The sequence below is a fragment of the Dermacentor variabilis genome, chromosome 4 (genome assembly GCF_050947875.1).
Source record: "Dermacentor variabilis isolate Ectoservices chromosome 4, ASM5094787v1, whole genome shotgun sequence".
NCBI lineage: Eukaryota > Metazoa > Arthropoda > Arachnida > Ixodida > Ixodidae > Dermacentor > Dermacentor variabilis.
Window position 1 is genome coordinate 36,031,556 of NC_134571.1, and position 25,115 is coordinate 36,056,670.

General features: G+C 43.7%; 1 protein-coding gene across 1 annotated transcript in view; it reads left to right on the forward strand.

Annotated features, from left to right (window-relative positions):
* The window catches only part of LOC142578184 (cell adhesion molecule Dscam1-like), a 106,965-nt gene extending 84,712 nt beyond the window's left edge, over positions 1-22,253 (forward strand). Inside the window, exons 15-28 of the mRNA XM_075687585.1 lie at positions 784-915; positions 4,384-4,551; positions 5,183-5,253; positions 7,527-7,767; positions 10,234-10,326; positions 11,394-11,579; positions 11,999-12,132; positions 12,731-12,890; positions 14,000-14,164; positions 15,277-15,467; positions 16,972-17,053; positions 18,165-18,269; positions 19,807-19,865; positions 20,552-22,253. Of these exons, the coding sequence (XP_075543700.1) occupies positions 784-915; positions 4,384-4,551; positions 5,183-5,253; positions 7,527-7,767; positions 10,234-10,326; positions 11,394-11,579; positions 11,999-12,132; positions 12,731-12,890; positions 14,000-14,164; positions 15,277-15,467; positions 16,972-17,053; positions 18,165-18,269; positions 19,807-19,853 (1,775 nt within the window). The 3' untranslated portion in view covers positions 19,854-19,865; positions 20,552-22,253. The remainder of the gene's footprint in view (positions 1-783; positions 916-4,383; positions 4,552-5,182; positions 5,254-7,526; positions 7,768-10,233; positions 10,327-11,393; positions 11,580-11,998; positions 12,133-12,730; positions 12,891-13,999; positions 14,165-15,276; positions 15,468-16,971; positions 17,054-18,164; positions 18,270-19,806; positions 19,866-20,551) is intronic.
* The last annotated feature ends 2,862 nt before the right edge of the window (positions 22,254-25,115 follow it).

Consider the following 25,115-nt stretch of genomic DNA (forward strand, 5'->3'; position numbering starts at 1 on the left):
ACTGGGCCTTAGGCGTTTGAAGTGTGTTATGTTGTGGATAGTTTCATAGTGAAGCGTAGACCGTACTCTTTATGTCTCGTTTTTTGTCCCCGTTGGCTTGGAAAAGACTATACTTGATGAATTGCTTCCCGTGTTGCTCCACGTGTGGTTCTTGTTTGCTCATTTGATATTTTGTGCCAGATATGATTCCTGAGTGGTCGATAGACTGCAGCTTTTTTACTTCTAAAGTTTCCTATGTGACCCGGCTTGATTAACCTACATAAGGCAGGCTTGTTGCGGAAATAAACTTAGTTGTGAGTGGCGCCGGTCCTGTCGTTTGTGTTCTTCTTCTTGAGACCTGGTCTTCTACGCCTTGCCTTTACTAATTCAAGCATGAACCAACTAGCCCAAGCAAGAGTTTTACTTGAGTTGGTAATAGGCACTTACTTGAAAAGCTCTTATGTCTCTGAGCTGTGTTCGGGTTTTAAGAGGGTGTAATTTGTAGGCCTACTGCAGCATTAATTCCTTTATGGCCCGCTAAATTTTGAGGACAGTTCCTGAAAGCACAAGCAAAAGACTGGTTAAACTCAAGGCTAGTGCTTCCTTGTGTGCTAAGGTTTTCTACGTTCTTTCTTTCTTCTGAGAGCACGTAGTGATGTGATAAAAAAAAATAATTGTTCTGGATTTCAACACGCTTTATCTGTTTAATCTCAGGAAGCGCGTGATATTTCTCCTGTCGCGAGAGGCACAGAGTACATGAATGACCCGCTTTTTGCGTCTACGTTTATTTTTATTTTTTTTCAGAGCCGCCGGACAGCCCGCAAGAAGTTAAATTGCTGGAGTACGGTAGTCGGCACGCGAAGCTTTCCTGGATTACACCATACAGCGGAAACAGCGCTGTCACCAAGTATATCATACAGTACAGAGAAGACACAGGTGACTGAATATTAAGCAGCGACATGTCTTTTGATGCGAAAGCAAAAAAAAAATGCCCATCGAACGAAAAAAGCGACACGGTGTCTGCAGCAGCGAAACCTCCCATTGGCTGTGACGCCACGTTACGAGCGCTTTCACATTGGTTGCGAACTGCTGTGGTTGGCTGACACCATGCTTTGCAGTTTACTCCTAAACAAGCACCGAGGCGCGAAAGCTGAAATTGAAGCTAGTGCTAAAATGCGAAAATTGGGATAAGAAAGAGGAAGAAATAGTTGGCTGTATTTCCATTTAACCGCGGAACGCTACTTCCCCAATGAAGCTTTGCTTTTTAACGACAAGACGTCCCACCACGCGCATCTGGGAAACGTTTACTCCAACTGATACTATGCTATGAATGCTATGCCGGGCTTACTGCGCAAGATATCGCGCATGTACCGATGTTACGACAGAAAAGAATAATGCATCTGGAGATCAGTGATCGGCTGACGCCACACTCGGCGCCTGATCTATAGAGCAGCGGCGAGTGGATAGTATTAAAACGAAGATAATTCTAAGGAGCGAAAGGCAGGATGGGAAGGAAAAGGAAGAAGCCATGTCTCCGCACTTGTTTAACCACAAAAGCGCGCCACCCTCCACAAAGGACGGCGAAGTGGATTGCAGTCGCCATTTAAAGGGTCCCTCACCAGGCCCCATAGCAAATTTTGGTTATACGCTGAAAGCTTTTACGCGTCCTCTAAGGAGCGTTCTGTCACAACATTTTTTCGCATCAGCTTGTTAATAGCAGAGATATAAATATTTCAGCGTCGCGAAGCCATTATTTCAGAAGGCGAGCTCCAGTGCCAAGCGAGACACTCTCTCCATTTTCACCGTCTAGCCTACGCAAGCGAAATTCCTTCTCTGCGTTCTCCCGTGCCAGAGCTCGAGGATCGCGTGACGCATGCGTCATGGGCCCCGCCTTCATTTTTTTTCTCCTCGCTTTTTTGCGGCGCGGCACACTTCCGTTGACGGCGTCGCGCGAGAGCTGTCGTGATTGTCTCGTTTCGCGCAGCACAATATATTACGCGCTGTGCACAAGGACACCTGACTAGCGGTATAGGTCAGTGCTACACGAATACTGAGGCAGACACAAACTGATCATAGAGCATGATCGCGCGCTGGATTACAGTAGAAAATGACATAGTTTCGGTGTCTGTGCGCGCGACCGCACGACGTGAGAACAAGCAGACGAAACGGAAGTACATCTCTCTCGCTGCGGTTCGAAGTAAAACAAAAACATGCATACATTCGGTTTACGTGTTTTATTATTTCTGTGAACTTTATTTCGTCTATTCAAGCAACATACACAAAAAGAAAATGTTGCCTTGAATAATTCTCGAAGTCACGTGTCACCACGAGCGACGTCACAGCGTAAACACGTGTACGTAGGCGCACTAGCCCGTGTACTAGCCTCTGGCTTGGAGCGCGGCGGCCGCGAGGAGAAGAAAAAATGGCGTTCGGTTTGAAATTTCAGATTTTTCCGCGACACGTAGCGATGTAATACTTTGCAGAAATGATCGTTATCGCGCAATGTATGAACTGCGCTTGTCGGCTCAGAGTGGTCACACTTGGTGAGGGGTCCTTTAAGAAATATTTCTTCTTCTCGAAAATAGATCCCTCGCACTCGTTTTGGAAGGTTTAGTCGAACCGATACCAGATGAAACAGTACAAGACTAGCAGCCTATAATATTGTGTCTGCTATTCCATCACTTCGTGTTATGGGCAACATTGTATTTTTGTTGTTGTTGTTGTTGCGCGGTAACGTGATCTGGCTCGAAAGTAATGAGTGGAACTTACGGCAAAATATCGTAACCACTTCAAGCAGGCGCTAAACTATAGTATCGTGAGCATTGGCCTAAGCTCTTCTGGTTATACTCTGTGATCACGTAGCTAAAAAAAGAAAAGAAGGACAGACTCAGCTAAGCAGCTCCAGTGCAGTGTATTCCTTCGCATGAACTAGTAACCCCAGGCATACAATCGAGCAAATGTTTACATCAGCCATGCTCACATTTGGCCTTCAACTGGATGCCACCGTACACTGCAGTTCTGGTTATCTGTGACGTGGTGAAATCTGTAGTCCTCCATTCTGTCAGATACACGTGTCTGGAATAACTGTTCCAAAGATGCACAACTCAACGCGGGAACATAAAGGAAGTGACTTCGGCTTGTACGGAGGCATACAGTGTGTACGCTTCATCCGCGCTCGAGCTCGAAAGCGAACATAGAGGCGGTTGAAATAGCTGCGTCGTAAATCTCGGAAGTCATGGAGTTGGCTCGTACACCTCTGCACTCGCCACTTGATAGTGCCATAACGTTTGCTCATTCCGCAATACCTTACGGATTTTATGTCGCTCCCGAAATCGCTTTCACATTTTTTTGTAATTACCATTTCATAATCTATGAAAGTAAATTTGCAACGCAACTCTTCCCTTCCCTGCCGTTATTCTATTCTTTATGTGGAATGCACTGCGCTAGCAAAGTTAAATTTTTTTATTCGACTTTGTTAGCGAAGCACTCGTGAAGTTGCTTTCTTTTATTCGCCTGTGTTGCCACGACAGTTTGGTTAGAACCCAACTAATGTGTAGTGAGAAGCGAAGGAGAATCTTGAGCATCGCTTAGGCATATTAGGGGATATAAACAGACCTGCCCCGCCGACCTGGCAGTTACACAATCTTTAGCCAGACATGACTGAATAGAAAAAACAAAGAGGCGCCCTGCTCATTGTTTAATTGCATCTTGTACTTTAACATATATTACAAATAAGTAAGCAAATATATTTGTAATTTTACGTCATATTTAAGTCAATAATTAAAAGCATTTTGTAGTGCGTAGTTACGAGTGTAAAGGTTCTTACTTTCGTACTTTCTTTCTTTCTTGTGTTTCTTTATTTTTTTTGCATAATTGGCTAAGACGTTGAGGAGGAGAGTTCCTTGCTATGTTGGCTCTTGGCTATTTATATGGCTTAACTTCAATGACGAAAGAAATAATTTTATTTTTTCGGATGCTGCCTTTAATGTAGCCGGTGAAAACCACTTTCTCAACTCGGAGAGTAAGCCCATAACGCAACTTATCTTAACCACACGTGAATTTTGGCTGTGGAGTCATGGGGCTCTCAGCATCCACGTCGTAGGGCTCTTAGTTCAAACCCACGTAAAGTTCGAACTTATTTTCGCTTTTAATGCTTCGAGCGGTGTATTGCAAGCAGCAATGGGGCTGCAAGGAACCACGACGTTACAAGGATAAAACTCGGATATCGAGCTTAGTACAGTAAACAGAACATCTACCGGCGCTGCACTGAGAACTTCGTGTAGATCAGACTATACGTTACGTTTTTTTTATTCGAGACATTTTAGGGCTGAAAATTAATTTCTCGTCCCCGCATTCTCGCATTACAAAAAAACGCTCCTCCTTGCCCCGTCGTCTTTCTCTCAGAATCGTGGCACCACAAGTCGTCCAACGTAACCGTGCCGGGTTCGGAAACGACCGCGGAGATTCGAGGCCTACGTCCGGTGACACTTTATGTCTTCAGGATTTTCGCTTTCAATTCCTTGGGGCACAGCGACGCCAGTACCGAGACGCACGTGCGAACGGATGTTGAAGGTGAGATCTCTATACAAGGGCACCGCTTGATACAAAATATTTGATGGACATTTGGCTGAATAGCACTTCGCAAGTTGCAGCAAATCTTCGTCTTCCCTCGACCTTTAGTGACATGTCGGCAATATTAAGCCAAATGCCACGGCGGCGCGAATCTTGAGGTCAAGTAATGTAGAAACTCCTAGCTTCTAGGCTTCCTAGCTTTTCATACGTTCGCCTTCTGTACTTAAGCATATAGACAGAGACCGTACAGACTTGACTTGGACGAATAAATTACTAAAGCATATTATTCCAAATGACTAGACAACGACATCAACATCTCTAGCAATAAATATTTTTCCAAAGCACTAACATTTCACATTTCTTATTACTTCCTTAATATTAGCGATTGCATGAAGAGTTGGCATGAAAATATGAACCTTGCTTTCCAAAGTTTCTTATGGTCACTTTTTATGTAAGACGCCAGAAAACTTCCCTCCAGCGCAGTGTTTCAATAACTTGTACTGAAGCAGATGCGCAAATTGTGATCACAGTCGTCCTAGCTTTAAGCAAAAGTGCTTTTTTTCTTAAGTATTTCTCCAAGCATTAAGCTAACATACGGTTGTCTTTATTTTTATTTTTTTCTTGTTTGAAGCACCTGGCGGGCCACCACAGAAAGTTCGGGCTGAAGCAACAGGCTCACAGTCGATCAAAGTATGGTGGAAGGTAAATACGTACACCTTTTTCTATTTCATCCACAGAAATGTTGCAAACAAGAATGTTTCGTTTGAAAAAAAATAAAGACAGCAAGCGCTTTCGACCTTTCAGAATCACATCCCGATATCCCAATCAATCACATCCAACAGTGAAGCTGTTTCTTTCCAGAAGTTGCACTAAGAACTAAAGTTGCTTGTAATCAAACCACACACTTTAAAGAACTCTGCCCGCATACAACTCGCCCGCTTGAAACTTTGCCCGCACATAATACTTTTGAACACTTTCTAAACGAATCTTTCATAAAAGCTGCAATTGAGCCACACACATTTAACTTCAAGCGACAGTGTTCCTCAACGTTCTCCCTGTTTTCAGTAAACATGATCTGCGTGTTATTTAGAATTTTGCAGGGCATCGAGCAAATCTTGCGCCGTTCGTAAAACACACTTTTCACAATCCGGAGGATCTCTATAAGTAGTTATAGCAAAGGCCGTAATTAACTCATACACTTTGAGCTTTGGCTGCATCGTCCAGAGTCTGTCCGCTGTGTTAACCAAACATAAACAATGTGATTTGTTGAGTTCGCTGAGGGTGCCTAGGAAAGCGAACATTGTATAAGTCACGATAATAGGGGGAAAAACGAAGATACTGTAATTATTAGCAAAGCTCCTGATCAAACAAGAAACATTAGCATTTCGCCACAGATGAAGATTAGCATGCCCCCCACATCCATCGAATATGAACTTGACGTGAGTTATTCTTTCGCTACAGTAAAAAACAAAAAAAAACTGCGGCATAAGGCTTTCGAGCACTTATATTCGTTTTAACCCACACAACTTGAAGTTCGCCTACAAATTACTCATGGTGTGGTTCCTATTTTAACTAAAAATGAACATTGTGTCTTGTTTAATTCAATGAGAGTGCCTGAGACACCTAATGCGAACCTCGGAGAATGTGAAAACGATTTACGGTACCAGTATGTAAGCGATAAACGCTGCGGTTTTGTCAAGCCACCATTTTTATTAAATGCAAGCTCGCTGTGGCCCAGAGTTCTCGTGGAACATTGGGAAACAACACAAAACAACCATATAACGCTTTCTAGCGCTTGTTCGAGTAGTTTTTTTCTGAAATGCTGTAATTTAACCACACGTGTTTAACTGCGCGTACTCATTTATAATATAGCTATCCTCATTTTCTTGAAATTTTAGTTAGGCGACACTTATATTTTCCCTAGGGCAGCAGACTAAATTGTGCGCCACTCATAAAAGACGCCTATAGCACCCCGGAGCGCTTGCATACGATGTTTGTTGCAAAGGCCGTAATTGCTGCACATCCACACATCCATGACACATCCCCCATCACGCGCCTCCTATTTTAACAAATGTAAACAACGTGCTTTGTATGCTTTACCGTGGACGCTACAGAAACGTAGGGCCAACCACGCACAACGCACTAGAAAAGTAACACAAAGGTTTTAAGTAATTATTTGTAAAGCTACTAACTAAGCTAGTAACGCGGACGTTTCGTCACACTTTACATTTAACATGCTGTCCATTTCCACCTAATACTAACTTGGTATCACGTACATCTCTTTTAATACTCTGTGAAACATTGCGGACAACAGCTGTATGATACTTTGGAACACTTAGAAAATTAATTTTCTGTGAAAGCAGGTAATTGACCTAGACGGACTAAACATTTCTGATGCGTCACGTGCAACTTCCTTCTTACCTTATTGAAATATAAAACCGTACCTCACATAGTTCACCGAGGATACCGTAAAAACCAACTATACACCTTGTAAAAGGTATACGTGAATTGGGAGACATCATGTATTCAGTAATTACTCTTAAGGTCCATAGGTAATTACCCTACACGCATCGTAATTTCCGTACACGTCACCCACAGCATGCTCCCATTTTCTTCAAATATAAAATAGCTGTTGTTTTTTGGTCCTCTCAGAGCAGCGGGGAAACTTTGTAAGTGTTTCATATAACGCTTATATAAACAGGCCGAAAACGAGGATTTAGCAATTTTCATGCATCTCTAATTACCCCTACACTTCAATATTCGCTTATATATCATTTTTAATATGTTCCGCATTTCTTTGAAATATACACTTCGCGAGTGATCTGGTTTTCTTGCATATATTTTTTTCGAAGCTCATGAGAGCAGGTGAATACGGTAGTTTTTGAGCGCTAGTAGTCGCACGAACAGCCTCGTCGCAAAACAAACCTCCTCACAGTATTATCTGCAGTAAAAAGGTTTCTGCGCGCTGTTTACAGCCTCCAAGAAAAGACCTACAATTTGGCCCATTGAAAGGTTACTACGTGGGATATAAAGTGAAGGACACCACGGACACCTATGTTTACAAGACTCTTGAGCTCACCCCGGCAAACCTTCATGACGAGTGTCACATCACCAACTTGAAAAGAAACACCGACTACAGCGTCGTAGTGCAAGCTTTCAACACGAAAGGAGCGGGCCCACCATCGGAAGAGATATTTGTTAAGACGCTAAAGAACGGTAAGGGCGCGTGGCTTAATTGCTTGCCGCTTACGGCTTCTCTCATGACAATCACGAATATCTTCCGAAAACCTGTATTTTATTCTGTGCTATTCTATTTTATTCTCAGCTTGTCTTATTTTGACAATATATTCATTCCTTTGAGAGAAAGCAAGAGGCCATTTAATGAAACTGCATTAGTAAATTAAGCTCTGCAATAGCAAAAGCGCCGCTTTTGCCATGACATTGCATTCCCCAAAGAATACTTATTGCAGATTGGGATGACTGCTAGCGCCAAATGCAAATGATGTAGAGGCGAATAAATTGCGTAACACCTTCTGTGCCCTCCCGTCCTTCGAAAATGAAACTCTTGCACTCCGTACCACTCTGAACCAGATTAACGGAAGATCTTTCTTCTTGGAGAAGGTCTTAAGGTCTCGCGATTCACAGCTGCAGAAGGTCACAAAAGCGATGCTGTAAATTCTGAAGGCAACCGGAGTGAGCAAGGGTGTGTGATACACCTCTGACGATTCTCATTATATCAGTTGCCCCAGTGTACATCAACTGTTGTCTTTCTCTTCCTTCTCTTAATCGTTTCTTCCCCTTTGACTTGGGCGAAGTAGCCAGCTGGGCTCAGTCCTGGTTAGCCTCCCTGCCTTTCATTTCTATTTTATTTCTTACCGTGACAAAAAGGCATTGCAAGCCAGTAGATGCGCAAATACGACTTACAGGTGGCACCGCACCCGAGCAATCTCCTCACCAGATCGGCGTGACGTCATGCATTTTGACAGTCTGCTCTGGTCTAGACGGTCATTCTTTGATAATGAATAACTACACGACATCGCAAGAGAACAATAAACCCAACCTCGCAATCATTCTTCTGTACAATATGCAAGTGTTTTGTCCAAAGTGAATAAAAATATACTTTCGAAATAAAAATTCACAAGCCTAAACAAATTTAGTAGTCATGTTTAACCCTGGCTCAAGAGGAAGCTTTAGCTCGAGGGCTCGAACCCCATACGGATAGATAGAAACGGTGAAATCATTTTTCTCAGCAACCACTGCGCCGAATTTGATTAGGTATGCTGCATTCAAACGGAAATGTTCGAATTCACTGATTGGAAGTAGCATACTTTCGTTTTATACCATATCTATCTTCTAAGAAACAGTTTTTGTCGATCCCATAATTAAAATAAGGTCAAGTGTATCAGCTTTACAACTTTGTAACTCTACAATAAAGAACGATATCTAAAAAAATATGCAGTGCTCCTATTAAGGCGGCCCTGTACTACCTTTTATCGAAGTGGAGAAAGGCATTTGAAGTGAAAATAGGCTACTTCAGAAATACTTTACCGCAAAAAGTACTTCAATGCGTTCAGCAGAAGCATAGTTATTGGGAGTCGAACACGGGGGCCTCCGCTGTGCTCCCGTTCCTTCATCAATGCCTTGCACTGCGAGGGCTACGTGGATTTAGGCGTTCTCCACAACGCTCCGCCTTCTAAATGACACCGTGGCAAGCAGTTCAAATTTAATTTGGATGTTGACGTAGGCACCATAACTTCTGAATTCGGTGCCTACGACGCGCTAAACATAAGACAAACGCGGTTGTCCTCGGCGAGCCGCAGTGCGCTTAGCCAGTGGACTCGTGGCGGCACCCCGCGGCGGCCGTGGTATCTACGTTATGTAGCCGACTGCAGCTACCAATAGCAGCTGCGTATGAGAATCCTTTCATTACCAAATAAAGCGTCCAGAAAAGAATGAATAGAGGCTTCTGTTGAAAAGAGAGCGTTCGAGAGAAAGGTAACTTTGCGCTCCGCTTGCGAGCTCTACGAACCGCGTTCGACAGCACAATGTCGAGGTGCTGAGATGTTCACAGCAGCGTATGCTACCCGCGGACTGTGTTATTTCACCAAGCCCGAGCAGTGGTTCAGGGCCCTTTTAAGACCTTTAAAACGGGTAAAATTGATGCGTTATACACTGCCGATATACCCTTATACATGAGTAAGACTTGCGAAACCCTCGTAAGCATTGTGAACATTTCCTGTCAGCTGCAAACTCATGCATCACATTAGTCTATTTGAAATGCTTTAACAGATGCAATTTTCTTAATTGCGTTATCTGCTTTTGCAATTGATCTTAGGATATGCAAACTTTGTGGTTCAGCTTTTTAAGTCAGCAATCTTCAGCAATTTTCGTAAAATCATTCGAGGTTGTAAATCAAAAATTTCCTTTTCACAGTCGGTAGAATTTAGCCTTTTCTCATAAATGTAACATTTAATCAGATCAGTTCAATATTTGCTTAATAGGTGTGTTCCACATGTATTTGAACAGACAAATTGGAGTTGGCGCAGAAGTGAAGCTTCCTCGTAAACCTAAACATTTCAGCAAAAGGACTGTTCTTGTTTCATTGTCATCACTAACTGCTTCTACTAACCTGCAAAATTATTCCACTATTCCGGCATTGATTCCGGCAAACATGTCTTTTAGATCCCCCAACCTCTCCGGCAGTCAAAGTTCAGTCTTCTACATCATCATCTATAAGCGTATCTTGGAAAGCATCCGACACGAATGATGTCCTAGGTAAGTGCTGCCAGCATTTTCTTACGTTTCTTTTTCTTCATTTTTTTTTAGCAGGGAGGAGGCGCTTGCTTTGACAGGTGTGTGCGAAATTCCAGTTGCAAGAATACGGCAAAGGCTCTTGCATGCATTCACAAACCTGCGGCATCCTATCGGCGCATGATTTTTCACACAACTGCGTTGCCAGGCATCTCTCCCGTGTCATCTAACACAGCTGCGAAGCGCTCTTACGCTTTCCCAGTGGCTCAGTGTTAATAAAGGTCCACTCCTGAGCCCGCAGTCGTGTCCTCAGCTGCAATGGCGCCACCGTCTCTGTCGTCTTCATAAGTAGCTCACACGCAGGACAAGACTCGTTCAACGAATCGGCTGATACCTATGTAATAATGTCTAATAATGTTTATGTGTATCCGTACACATGTGCCGGTGGCCGGCTCCCTTCGCTGAGAAGTTGCGCAGTGAAACAGGAGGCAGTACTTAAATATCCTCACGGCGACGAGTACACGCCTTCAAAGCACCTGATTTTTTTACTAAAATGAAAATTCATATGCCTTTTTCTTTCCTTCAAGCTTGGCACGTATTCTCGCCTTGTTTCTGGCCAATAAGAATGGCCAGTATTTGAGATAGTGCAACAGAAAAGTGAGACGTCCCTGTACGCAGTAGGCTTCTACGATCGTGCGTCCCCCTGAAAGTTCGGGAATGCCCAAGGTGGGGCTTTTAGTCAGCGAGCGTTGTTTATGCAGCGTCTCGGACAGTGCTGGACAGTCCAGAACGACAAGTACTTCGCTCCAAGCCGATCCCGGAGGCGAGGTAATCCACAGTTGCGAGTGTCACGTAGAGGAGTACACGCGTACTGCCGTCTACTCGGAGAAGCACGCAATCGCTGTGCTGCAATACTGTACGCAGAAGATGATAAGTTTTATATAATTTAACCAACAGCTTCACGAAAGCTTCGCTTCGTATAGAGATTACAAAATGTGCGTTGGATCTGCATCTTTCTTTTTCTATTGTTTAACAGGAATTTCGGATTTCTCTTTCTTTTCTACTTTTCACTCTTGACATTCTGATTTTAGGTTACGTGCTGCACGTGCGAAAAGACTTGGGCGAGTGGAACAAGATTAACGTACCTCGAGATGCAGCTGAGTACACTGTGGACCAGCTGACATGTGGTGCTTCCTACCAAGTCTACCTATCCGCTTTCAATTCGGTTGGCAACGGGGGACCAAGCAATATCGTTTCAGCCAAAACAATTGGAGTCGGTGAGTCAGTATACACTCTGTATCATTTGCAACGTCTTTAATAGATATGCCATCAACGTGAACGCTTCATTTTCCTCTACACTTGAACTTACTTCTAACCGACATTTTTATTAGAGAAATAAACATGTTTTTTTTTACGTCTGACTTCTTGTGATGCCTGCTTGGCACTCTTAGCAAAGTCTGCGAATCAGATTTGAATCTTTTCACAATTTCTCCTACAAACTTCTGTTAGTTAGTTGTTTGTGCTATAGCCTGCGTCACATCTCTCAGTTTTGGTATTTCATGAATTTGTATTGGCATGTCTTAGGTGACTAACTCGCTTAACGTTACTATACATCAGCACGTAGCGTAGTCTTTATTTTTTACGCTTAGTTCCGAGGAAGCAAACCTGACCAGTTATTGACGGTGTTTCATTGCAGCACCTGTGGCTCCTGACAAGCCGTCACTGATAACTATCAACTCTACATCAATCGCGATTCACTTGGACTCGTGGCATGACGGCGGTTGTCCGTTCATCGCTTTTGAAGTACGCTTCAGGAGACAGAAGGACAAGGTACATGCCTATAGCGCATTTAATATATCAGTGGTGCGTTTTAAGTATCTTTCCGCGTTAGCGACACTCCAGGATTAGGCGTTAAACCACAACCACGATAAAATGTTGTTGGGGCGTTGGCGGAGGTATTTCTTATAAAACACATAGTTTCTCGATACTTCTTGTCATCTGACCTTACACGTCCAAGGAAGATCCACTTACTTACACACCTACTACATGTCACGTAGAAAGCGATTGTAATACGCTTCATCCCTCGCAGAAGTAAATTATTTAAGACTAATAAGAGAAAGAGATACGTGTAAATATGTCGTAAGTACACAAAGCATCAATCACTATGATACAAGGCTATCAATCTCTCTCAACCCTAGTTTCATTATGTTTTTTGTTCATAGATCAATATATCTGAAGAAGTTCCTCATCTATCTTCGGCGAGGGGGTCACTGCCCTCTTGAAATTTTTTTTTTCGTAAAGGACGCGAGTTTCACCGTTAAATTTTGCGATAGTACATTGCAGGAGAACATAGAACACTAGTTTCTGCACGTCTCTCCATCTACAACGTCACTTCAATAGCCGTTTTTTTTCTTTTTTTGCATATCAGGTATGGAACGTCGTCGGACACAACATTCCTCCTCATCAGAAGCAAATCATGTTGAGCGACCTCATCCCAGGTGTACCTTATCTGCTTCAAGTAATAGCGAAGAATGAGGCAGGCATAACCGAGGCCGAGTACGACTTCGTCACGCTGCCGGCAGCACAGGGTATGTGTTCACATGTCGGTGTGGAATGTGATGTTGTTCCAGCTTGAAACACTGCTCGCAACGTTCTTGCACAACGGATCTACCCCGTGCCTTGCATTTCTCCTGGCACCAAACTGGTCGCATAATTTTAACATATATCAGGAAATTGAATAAGACTGGTAGCGGCACGCCTGATTCCCTCTTCCCTTTTATGTTATGTATTCATGACGTTCACTGCCTACATAATCTTCAGCGGTCCGTGCGTAATCCAGCACAAATGTGCAGGTGTCTTTCAAACTACGTCATTGAATTTAGTTTTAAACAAAGAACATAGACGCTTACAGATAACCGTACGCAGCCACGTGATCGTGTGCTTGGAATTATTATGATGCTTAAGTAATGGTGACTTCGTTCTCAAGCACCTGCGTTTCAAACTCCGTTATGCCAAATTTCGGCTGCTTCAGTGCTATTCTTACGTCTGCAGCCGCGCTCTCACAGCTTTCCCATTAGGAGTCGCACGAGCGTGCAAACAAATGCGGCAAGGCTTGTATTCTATTCACTGGAGAAGCAGACTTTCACAAAGCTTCACAAAAATACCTTAATAGACAGAAGAACAGTATCAACTTAATCCAGATGGCGAGTTGACGCTTTGTAAATACAAATAATCCATTGTTGCCATCAGCGCCAGGCATGGCGCTCCATTGAGGGCGCAGAAGTATGAACGGGCGGTGCCACCACATTTAATTTTGTGCACCAGCTTCCCCTTACGACACGTGAAATCGGAGCGTCCGGTCTGGTCCAGGTAAATACATGATAATCAAGACTAACTAGATTTACTCGGTAAGCGAGTTGGAGTTCTGTCCTAGGGCTTTTAGGAATTCGTTGAGTGCACAAATGGCGGCAATACGCGGAATGCTTGAAACCAGTCGTGTCACGCTAATGTCGTATACCTCGTCCCAGAAAACGAAGCTTGTGATTGATTTTCCTGCTAGCAATCGACCTTTCTTTACCAATTAGTTACAGAGAGATGCACTTTTGAAAGAGTGTTCTGCCTGTCTAAAGTGACTTATTCATATGCCGGTTTAAAGCAAACAGTATTCCCTCTATTCTGTGATTGTTTTGTTTCGCAGCACCAGCCACTCCGTCGTTGGTCGTAGAGAATGAAGCGACGCCCTTCTACCTTGAACTCGGCGTCATTTTACCTGCCTGCATTTCTCTCATTGTCGTCCTTGTTGTGGGAGTCCTCGTATACTTCGTGCTGCGAAAGCGATACTCCTCGGACAGTTCCAACAGTGGTGAGCATTACAGCAGCATTCTTCCTTAAACCTGTTGCAGTCTAAACAGGAACACACTTCGGTGACACAGCGAAGTGAATACATTTTTCGTAGCAAGCTAATCTTGTGAATGCACGATGGTTTTTTTTTCTTATTTTAGTGCAGAGTCAGGTACCCGCACAAAAAGTGAATTTGCCAACTCTTAAAAAAAATGAAGTATAACTCAATTTGTCTTCTGGGCCCGTATTCACAAAAAGTTCTTATGCTAAAAGCGTTCGTGTCAGGCAATAGTGACGTAGGACATACTATTAGAGAAGGCAATAAGCCTACGAAAAAGAGCACTTACGAACGAAAAGCTTTGTGAATTCGGCCCCTGATTCGAGACACTGTAGAACCTTTTCATGTATGAAATACCCCGATCGGGATAAACGACTAAATGAAATTCTGTGAATAACTCGCGTGCTAGTGCGTTTCGCAAGTGTTCGTATGTTCGTGAGAGTTTGTTCTTATATATATACACAACGAGAAGAAAGGGGGTTAACCAAGGGGCCCGATTTTTATTAGTCATATCATAAGAAGCCAACAAACACTAACACCAAGGACAACATAGGGGAAATTACTTGTGCTTAATAAATAAAATAAACCATAAATTAATGGAAATTAAAGTGCATGAAAAAAAACTTGCCGCAGCTGGGAACCGAACCCACAACCTTCGCATTTCGCGAAGGTGTTCTACTAGGATACATAAATACCCAAGTAAGTGGATGGGAAAACAGCGCCGCGGTAGCTCAATGGGTAGAGCACCGCACGCGATATGCGAAGGTTGTAGGTTCGGTTCCCACCTGCGGCTAGTTGTTTTTTCATCCACTTTAATTTCCGTTAATTTATGGTTTATTTCATTTATTAAGCACAAGTAATTTCCCCTATGTTGTCCTTGGTGTCAGTGTTTGTGTTGGATTCTTATGATATGAATATATATATATATATATATATATATATATATATATATATATATATATATATATATATATATATATATATATATATAGAAGCTTTATGGCCATTTTATGGCGCCAGTCTCTTTATGGGAACGGCAAAAGTCTGCCTTTCCGCCTCGTTTGTGCATGGTGCAGGGAGTTCAGCTTACGGTTCGCGTAAGGCAACCCACCTTCAGGAGTGCCTCCACCTGTCCGAAGTCGACCCGAGCCTGGGTAAGAAGACGATGTCGCTGGACGGCCGCCTGGATTACTACCCAACGCCGTACGCCACCACCCGCGTCACCGATATTGACGAGAGGAAAATGTCCGAATGCTCCTACAAGCAGGTTGGTTTGCTTGAAACGGCAGAGCCTTTTCGGTGAATCGGCGTGGTGCGCAATGTCGACACAGCAGTTTTTACGAACAAAGCATGCACGTGTTATCAACAAGAACTCGTGCAGTTTCTCGTTTTATTTCTGTACCCTCAATAAACTATACCTTCGAGAATCGTTGCTAAAGCAGCGCCATTGGTACGCTGTAGTTCAGTTTGTATATCAGAATATTCATTGGCAAGGTTTTTAACGGAAGCTTTGGAACGTTTGCTTTTCACTGCAATGCGAAAGAAGCAAATGGACTAGCCTAAAACATTCCAACTTCCTCTCATTGCAGTAAGCTTTGCGCCTTTGTAAGGCATGTGCTCGCGTGGCAAATAATGGAATTTGTAACTGCGTCTTCAACAGCTGAGACAAGTGACAAAAACAGAACCAGAACAGCTTGGCGTATTCCCTCCAAGTACATTTCAGCGCACACAGCTAGCATCTCAATGGGCACGTATAACTGCTAAATGGCTGCGGAGCAATTATTAAATTCATCATACTTTGAACATAGAGTCATAAAAATAAATGTAAATGTATTCAATGCATGTAGCTGTGAAGCTATATACAGGGCGTTCAAAATTAAGTTTTATGGTTTTCTTAAAATTAGGCACTGGGATGCACACGATGACCACCTGTGCACATAAGTTATGTGGCCAGGGGTACACAAAGTGAGATCATAATTATCACTGTCAGCAGCCCAATTAACTAGAATTGAATAATTAACTTTTTGTTGACTGCAGTAAGTGGGTATGTTTCTATTTAAAAGTTAGAGGCAGTCGTGTTTCTACACAGTATCAGTTGGAAGAATTGCTCTAGCGTTTCTGATCTCCGAGATATCCGACTCCAAATTCTAATTGTCGTTCTCATGATGACGCATGCAAAAAGCTAAGATCGGCGCAAAGCTCCTCCCTGGTGTGACGCGGCTGTTGCGTGCTGCCTTTAGTCTAACAACCGAGCGGAGGTATTGGCAAAGATAACGGTCCCCCTTCCATGGGTTGCCTCCAGGACATACCCGCCCGAACTTCAACATGCAGTGCAGTCTACAGAACTACAAACAAGGACACTCAACTATAGGCCGTCCAGCAGGCCCTGGATGCGCTCGAAAAGCACAAGCCTCCCGACCCACCACAAACGGGCCGAACTGGGGTAGTGCAGAGTTGGGCATATCCCCGCGTCGACGCTTGGCCAGCGCCACGACGCGTTAAACCGTCGGTTCCCGGTATTTTAATAAAGTTATTCATATCTTATCCTAACTCACGAGGTGTGATAGACGAAGAGATGGTTGCGGCTTTTAAAAACGCCTCTATTTGAACGTATTTGTGATATAATATTTGCACTTAAAAACAGTGAGGACGCACAACACACAGGAACGCATTGTTGAAATGGAACTGTTGACTTGCTTTCATTGTATTGTCTCCTCACACTTTCTTTTTCGTCTTTCCTTTTCCTCTTGTCCAATTTGTGCTCCTCCAAGGCCCAGGAGGAACCTCTTTATGCCACCGTAAAGAGGACGCCTAGGCCTCCTAGGTCGGATATCCATGTCTACAATTATCCTGGTAGGTTGGCACGTCGTTGCGTGCATTCTTTGCTGCGTTTCTTTTTTTCTTTTCCTGTGTAATTAGAGTGTTTTAGGTTGTCCATGTGCCTATTGACCTTCACAAAATACCGGTTGACTGGTGATACGTGCCCGGCAGTAGCAACGCCGGTAGCGACACCTTGTGAAGCTTTATCCAATCGCTTGTTAGAAGCGAAGGCCGGAAGGTGACGCCTCCCCCCCCCCCTTTCCGGATGAAAAGCTGAAGCCTCTCATTAAACAGAAGTGCAGGACCATGTCTCTACCGATATTAAGTGCGAGAAAAAACAGCTACAGCTATTTACTTTGATACAGCCTTGAGTATGAGCAAAAATGTGGCATCTCGTATGTGAGTGAAAACACGTTACCTTCCTGGAAGTTTTTGCGGGAGGCCATTTGTACAATGCGTTTAATACGCCCTTTAAAAGCATTTCAGCTCTGCTTGCGCCTCAAAGTGGGGTTTTTCGTGACGGGCTTCTACGCACTAATATGCATATTGAGAAGAAGCGCTCTTCAAATAAAAGCCTGTGTTTTATTATTTATAACTTCCGTATTCGGAGCATTTCTGCTTCTCAACAAGGAGCAGCGTTACCAAAAAAACAATAATTGTCGTTACAGAAAAGCAATAAACACGCAATGCCTACCTTCAGCGCTCAGAAAATTTTCCGTTTCTCGATTTTCAGGCGGGTATTCAAGTAATTTTTATTTAGGACAGCAGCTATGATGCTAAAAGGTGGTCTGAAGCCTCGGGAATTAATGTTTGCCGCATATTCCGCATATTGAATGGCGCTGGTGATCGCGCAGTCTAGTATGATATTAACCACGTGAGAAATAGGGAATTTTGCCGCATAGCTATTGCAGTAAAATCGAACCATTCGTGCTTGCAACACTTGAATGGCATACTGCAGCATTGAACACGGATCCACTCCTTTAATATAAGCAACAATATTAGGAGACACAATTCGTTACTAGACACAAGAATATATCTTCTTTCGGTGCAACGTCTCGTGCCCCCCCCCCCCCCCCCCACGAGTGATTGATCGCTCCTAAAATGGTTGTGTTGTGGTCGTTGGCGTTCTTTTTTTGTTTTTCAGTATTAAGCTCTGCAGCCGACCTGGGAGACAGGCGGGCATCATCTAGTCACTGGAAAATGGCGACGGCCGTGGTTAAGCTCGACGATGGAGCAGAAGGCTTAGAGGGTGAGTTTGACCTATTGACGTCTACTGCAGAACGAATGCTTCTCCAGCTTCCAGTTACCTACGGCTCGGGTCAATCGACTATCCTATGTGGGCCCGCCTTCCATATTTTATCACTACGTTTATTCCTCCGCTGTCTTCAACTGCGTTTTTCTCCTCGTGGTACCCGTTCTGTCCTTCTAATGAACTACTGGCTATCTGCCCCCCTCCCCCTAATCATTGAATGACCTAACCTTCTTCACTTCTTCATTTTATCCTCATCTAGAATATCAGCTACCTGCGTTTTCACTCAATCCATACTGCAACCAATAGTTCCTCCTAAATCTTAGTGACCACATTAGCCGGCCCGCAATCGCACTTCATAACTGTGTGATATTGATATTGCGCGTCAGGTTGGTTTCGAGGGTGCCAAGAATTTCATTATAAAGAAAGAATGCAAAGTAAGGGGTAACAGATGTAACAAAAGACAAAAGGATTAGCTGACAGTAAACAGGCTGGCTGCTCTCGGATAGCTTTGGCGTCATTGGTCTATGGCCTAACGCTGCCGATGAATCTCGCGCCACGAAGGCACCTTCAAAATTATCACACATTGGTCTTAATGAGATGCTCTAGTTGCGCTCTGCTTTGTGTATGCTGTGTATCTGGCGTCATGCACAGGGCATATCGCTTCATTTTCTCATCATAATAGCATGCTATGTGCGCCACTAGGCAAACCACCTATCCAGGATTCAATAAAGAGTCCCCCTCTCTCAAGATGATAAGAGGAGGAGTAAGGTACAACAACCAGTGATAGGTAACGAAAGTAGCAACAGTTACAAACAGTAAAATATGAGCGACTTTGCCCGAAGTGCGAATCTGTTACTGCGGTACTTCGGTTGAAGCAAAATCTGAAAACTAGGATAGCTTGCGATTATATTCATGGGCTGCTCTGAAGCGCCCAGTGTTCTGTCCTCTTCGTTCTCGTTAGGTTTCTCAAAGCTGCGTTCTTCTCGTGCTTTTTTCGCGGAAATGATATTTGCACGTTACACATAAATTCAATAAAGCGCATTATCACAAAGGAAGCACGCACATTCTTAGTTCTAGCGAAATTTGTACTCCGATACGTTTTCTGTTCTTCTGACCTCTGTATGGTTACTTTACATGCAGAACTGCTTGTAAATAATGTCTAAAGTTTACTAGCAGAAATGTTTTCCCTCAGATAAACCTACTGTGCAAAATGTGTAGGCCAGATATTATGGAACTTTTGACAGAGTAGTTAGTGGTTGTGCCCAGATTTTTATTTTGCACCGAACAATTCAAAACCCTCTAGAGTGGGTGGAGCCTTTGTCCTCGCCGTCTACGTTTTGTAATGACTACGAGTGTCACAGGAATGCGTCAGATTGCTAACAAATAGTACTGGTCACGAAAACTGTGGTGTGTATTCATCTTGCCTAGGCTCTAGAACCGCATCCGACAGATAAAACAAAGCTTAGCCGCTACAGAGCTTTCATTTGACCAGTGCTGCTGTGTCACACCTAACGTATATCCTTTTTCATTACAGTCAACCATTCGCCGTCAAAGAGGTCCCATCGAATGTCTCATAGGTGAAATGAAAACTAGGTAAGTAACCACGTGTTCTTTTTCTTTTTTGCATGGATCAACACTACATTAAACAAGTGTCCATCAAGGAACGTTTCTTAGGAAAACTGTCACGGAACTAATGATAATATATAACATGATGAACATGTCGGGGGAAGATAGTAGCTTAAGGTTAATAATATCAGGTAAACAAGGGAAGCTTCATCCTGTAGCCAGCGTTTTTCCAAGGTGACTTGCGCATGTCAGGATCCCGACAACACCGGCGAAAGCTTCCCTCATTCGTTCACAGTTCATAACTTATACAAGATGCCTAGTCATGCAACGTATAATGCTGGCATGCTGTACGATGCATCCGTCAGAGCGAAGGCGTTTTCTGAAATTTTCAATGCAGTATTTATTTATTCATCTTGAACTACTACAGCCCTATTCAGGGCTATTGCAGGAGTGGAGTACAGTAAACATAATAGATAATAGAAAAAACAACAACAAGAGGAAGCAATCTTATCGCACTAGTGCTTCTACAAAATCACGTAGTGTCAATTCACGAACAGAACCGGGTAATTCATTCCAGCACTCGACAACTATCGGGAAATAACTGTGTTGTAACATGTTAGTACGTGCAAAGAAAGGCTTTAGGTTATATCCATTTCGCCAGAAGTCCGATGCCGTACTAATTCTTGCTTATTACTCCCATTCTTTTATTCTAGACCACGGACACAACGTTGTTCCTACTGCGCCACTGAACTCCAAAGGGAAAAAGAAACAATATTATTTTTTGCGACAGTTTCGCGCTATGCTCAGAGACACTTTGTAAACGACGTGTACGGTACGGGTGCTGGCCGTCAACGAAAGCAGGATGTGCTCACCGCGGACTCGTGTGTTTTTTGGACTGAGCACGTGGAGCGAGTTCTGATCGTGCCTCACTGCGTTCTGACGCCTCGCGAGCCCACCATCATCATCACTATCATCACCACTATCACACCGACCCTTCATACATCGATGTGAAAGCAGCCTCTTCGTGGATACATATCTTGTCGTGCGGTGTGATATCAAGAAACATGGGAGCGCGAAGGCGATCTCGGGTGCGTTGATTGTGCTTTCCTTTTACACGTGCCTGTTGTTCTTGTCAAGTTGCTCTGTGGTGCTTCTTTCTGGAGAAGCTGCGAACGCTGACGTTGCAGACGCCAAACAGCAGCAACTGCCGTCAGAATAATGCGAATTTTCGTTGTCATATTTATAAGCAAACGTGTAAACAAACTGCAGAAGGCGAACACTTAGTTCTTATCGGTGCAGGCGTACTCGGTTTCCACTGCCCCTAAATGGTCAATATATACCGGGTGTTTCAGCGAACCCTTTAAATTTCTTTAAAGGTTGCCTGCGGCAGACAGCACAATTCTAGTTCATAAGCTGGTCTACTTGAAGCGGCGTACATCACTTGCACAGTAAATAGAAGTGCATTATCGACTAATTAACAAAATTTATGTAATTACGTTTATAACTAATTACTTTATGACCGATATTGCAATTTACAAATTCTAGACATGGAGTGCGCAAGGTGGATCCACCTGAACCGAATTCTCAGGATGACACCAGTTTCTAGATACTAATTCCCGAACTTTGGGGAGAAATTCATTGGCGTTCTCATTGAGACACGACGTCAAAATCGCGGAGAAGCATATTCATACTTGCTGCGACCTTTCGTGACGCCCGTACGCGGGTTACGTAAATAATGGGAACGAATACGCCGTTTTTAAAGATAGAACAACCGCAGTGACGAGCCACATGTTCGCGACCACTCAGATACAAATTGTCAGCTTGCGCATCGCTAAAAGTAACAGTCAACAGATCACAACCTTCTGTAATGATACTATCGAACATTTTTACCCCTACCTTGTTTTGCTTAATTGAGTTCTCCTTTTACTTTTATTTTATCTTCACTTGTGGCAGAGCCAACTGGAAACTGCATCACACCGTTTTACTCATCATCATCACCAATTGCAGTTTCATCAAGCGGCTAAAGTCGCGGACGTGAAATTTCCCACGTTGACACGAAAGAAAAATTAAATGGTGTTACAGTCTGTTATTGTAGTCTATGACGTTGTCGTGATGAACATGTGATACAGTGAAGAAAACAGAGACGTTTTAGGAGTGGGCAGTGCGGGTTCCGAGTTGTGTTCTTTTAGGCCAAGTGTGCAGCGCACTCACTGCCATATCGAATCGCCGTCGCAGAAGGCTTTTGTTTTGAATGTGTGCATTAGCGTGGCCCCAACCCGTTCTGTGTATATTTCATCTATGTAAAGTTGCACATTTTGTTAAGCAAATATTCACACTGCGTCGACCACGAATGTACATACGGCAAAGTTGTTACGATTGTAGTCTGATGCTGTGTCTATGCATAAAGTGTTCATACGAAAACAATACACCGGACCCGAATTGTCTCTCTTCTTTCTTGTAGAAAACTCGCCGTGCGAAGGAAGATTGCGGAAACGTGTAGCTGAGCGTCTCAGTTGCAACCTTTCGCCATGTTATTATCATTATTGTTCATTTACCATAATCAACATTGCATTCCAAAGTTCAAGTCATATGACTTGTCGTCACCTCGGCAAGAAATTAGCGCTATTTTTCTTTCGTTATGATAAATAAGATGACGAATAATATGGCAGCCGAAACTCTGTTTTGACAATTGCCCGCTTAATAGGAAACTTATACAGGCATTCATTATTTATTGCGGAATAAAAATAAGATGTGAGCTCATCTCTGTTAATTGAAACGAATCAAGCATAGCCATGATTCCTCAAAGAACACTAGACAACATGTCCTCTGCCTTTTGTGCTGCGGTGGGAAAATACAGCTTTGTTTAACTTCATTTTGAGGCTTTCTTTATTAACTACTTAACATGATGAAAATTTATGGTACTATTCAGTGCACCGACGGGTCTCACATATCTTTGTTGTGGAATATCTATTTGTGGGTGTCCTTGTTTGGCACGCGCGCGTGTGTGTCTGTATGTGTGCAATGGGGAGAGAGGAGGGGGAGGGCATCAGACCCCTCCAAAAGCGTACGACTAAACCACGCCATCTTGGTCTCCTGATCAGACATGGAAGTAGTGCCTAAGAAATATTAGGCTCGGCTGTCGTGCACAGTTCCCGTTGCCAAACTTGGAGAAGTACGTCTGGCAAGACTATAAAAGCAATCGCATGCTGAATATAATCTCCCGACTCATTCTTCGTATGACACAACGACTAGGGGGGGAAAAAGACGTCGACCTCTATCTCCCACGACGACCAGAGGAATCACTGCCACTTCGGCGAGGATTTCTTCAATAAAACTACATACTTGCAACCACAAATTCAGGTTTATTTTACACACGAATTCACTGATCTATCAGCTCTTGCTCATCAGTCGCCGCTTCAGGTGCACGCGGAAAAACTTGCGCTAGCCAGGCACAGATACTAAGCGCTTTCGTGAAGCTTCTGTCCTTGCTATACGACAACGTATTGAATCGCCACGGAGCATGCTTTCATACACTCGAAGACTGGTAGCTGTTGCCTCGGAGATAACGGTGAGTACCTGGGCGTCCTTCCCCAGCTTTTATTGCTTTCTTTCCTTTTCGCTTCCATAGGCTGCTGTTCCGGAAATCTTTAAGTTGATAGGCCCAAAGTTGGGACGCAAGAACCTATTGGTGCATGTATAAACAGTGACAAGAAGTAGAATCTAGTTTAGTGGTGTCTGCAATGCGCTTCCCAGGGACGCTCTTTCAAATTCACAGTAACGGAAACCAGCCGCAAAGGCCATGCTTTTGACTACTGCAAACGCCTGAAGAGAGAGCAGGCGCCGGAGTCAGGTCGCGAGCGCCGTTCTCCGCCATTTGCACCACTCGGCTGTTGCCTTTTCCCCGAGCAATAATCGTAATCAATCTTGCGAGCCCTACCTTTATCCAATGCTTCGCGCTTGGTGCTTTCATGGCTGTCCTGCGAGAAACGCTGTGTCACCCTCATACGCATGCATGCAGTTCGTTTCCAGACATTGCCGGGAGCGCATGCCCGAAAGAAAGGAATCGTACGCGAGAAAGACTACGGTTAATGTTGATGAACAAGATAATCCGCCAAGGCGTGCGAATTTTCATAGGAGCGTGTCTGTTGAAGTTAGTTGACTCTGTAATTAGTTACATTTGCGTAATGACGGCTGTCAAGCACGGTACAGCGCGCCAGGACCACCTGATCACTGAGGCCATGCTTCTAGCGTGGCCTCATTTATCAACTTTTATCATTTATGCAAAGAATTTTGACCACGGCATATTTTAACAGACTGGTTCACTCGCCCGTCCTGTCATGTTCCCACACATATTGCGACTTGTAAACCTTTTCATGGGGGCAAATATCTGTGGCGCAAATTTCGCGCCGTAAGTTACTGCGACATTTTCGGAGTAACGACGCGCCATCTGTGAAGGGTAGAGAGAATCGACTACCGCTATTCGGGGCGGGGGGACGAGGAGGGATGGATTGCACTCCCCGCATCGATAATAGGTGCCGCTCGTGATTTCAGATTCAAAAGATATTGCAGCGGACCGTTGCCTGATGACACACGCTGCATGTCTCCTTCATTGTGAAAATAGTTACCAAGTTGAATCGGCAGTGAGACATTCTTTGAGGCTATTCATCAATGTGGAAAACAGCATGGGGAGCATGCCTTCTCCGGAACATTTTTCTGATTTTATTTGATATATTATGCATTTGGAAATGTTGGCAACTTTTGTCTCCATGGCATTTCCGCAAATAATTGCCAAATTAACAGGCAGAAACGACGTATTAAAGTGAGGAAGTAAAACGGAGAGAGAAAAAAACAGAGAATGTGGTTTATTTAGCATTGAAGCGTTTGAGTGGATGACCAAGCTAGTAAACCAAGAAGCGTGGTAGAGTGCATATATAAATGTTGTGGCAGCTGAGAGCCCATCACAATGTTTAAGGCAAGAGCTTTTTTTTTGTCATAGCCAAGAAATTAGTTACATCTGAGGCATTTCTGATAGCCTGCATCCAAACACTCCAATTCTTACACAGGGAAAAGTGGGCCTTTCCTGAATAAAACAGTACTAACACCGAGACGTTTGTTATGTTATGATGTTATGACAAGAAAGAGGTAGTGGAGTTTTTGTTCTGTAGCGGGAACTACAGGATGCAATGCTAGAAGTGAAAAGACCTATTACGCGAGTTGACCTCGTGTGCCCATGTCTATAACCATCTGGGAAAGGGACAAGGTTTATGGCCTCTGCGG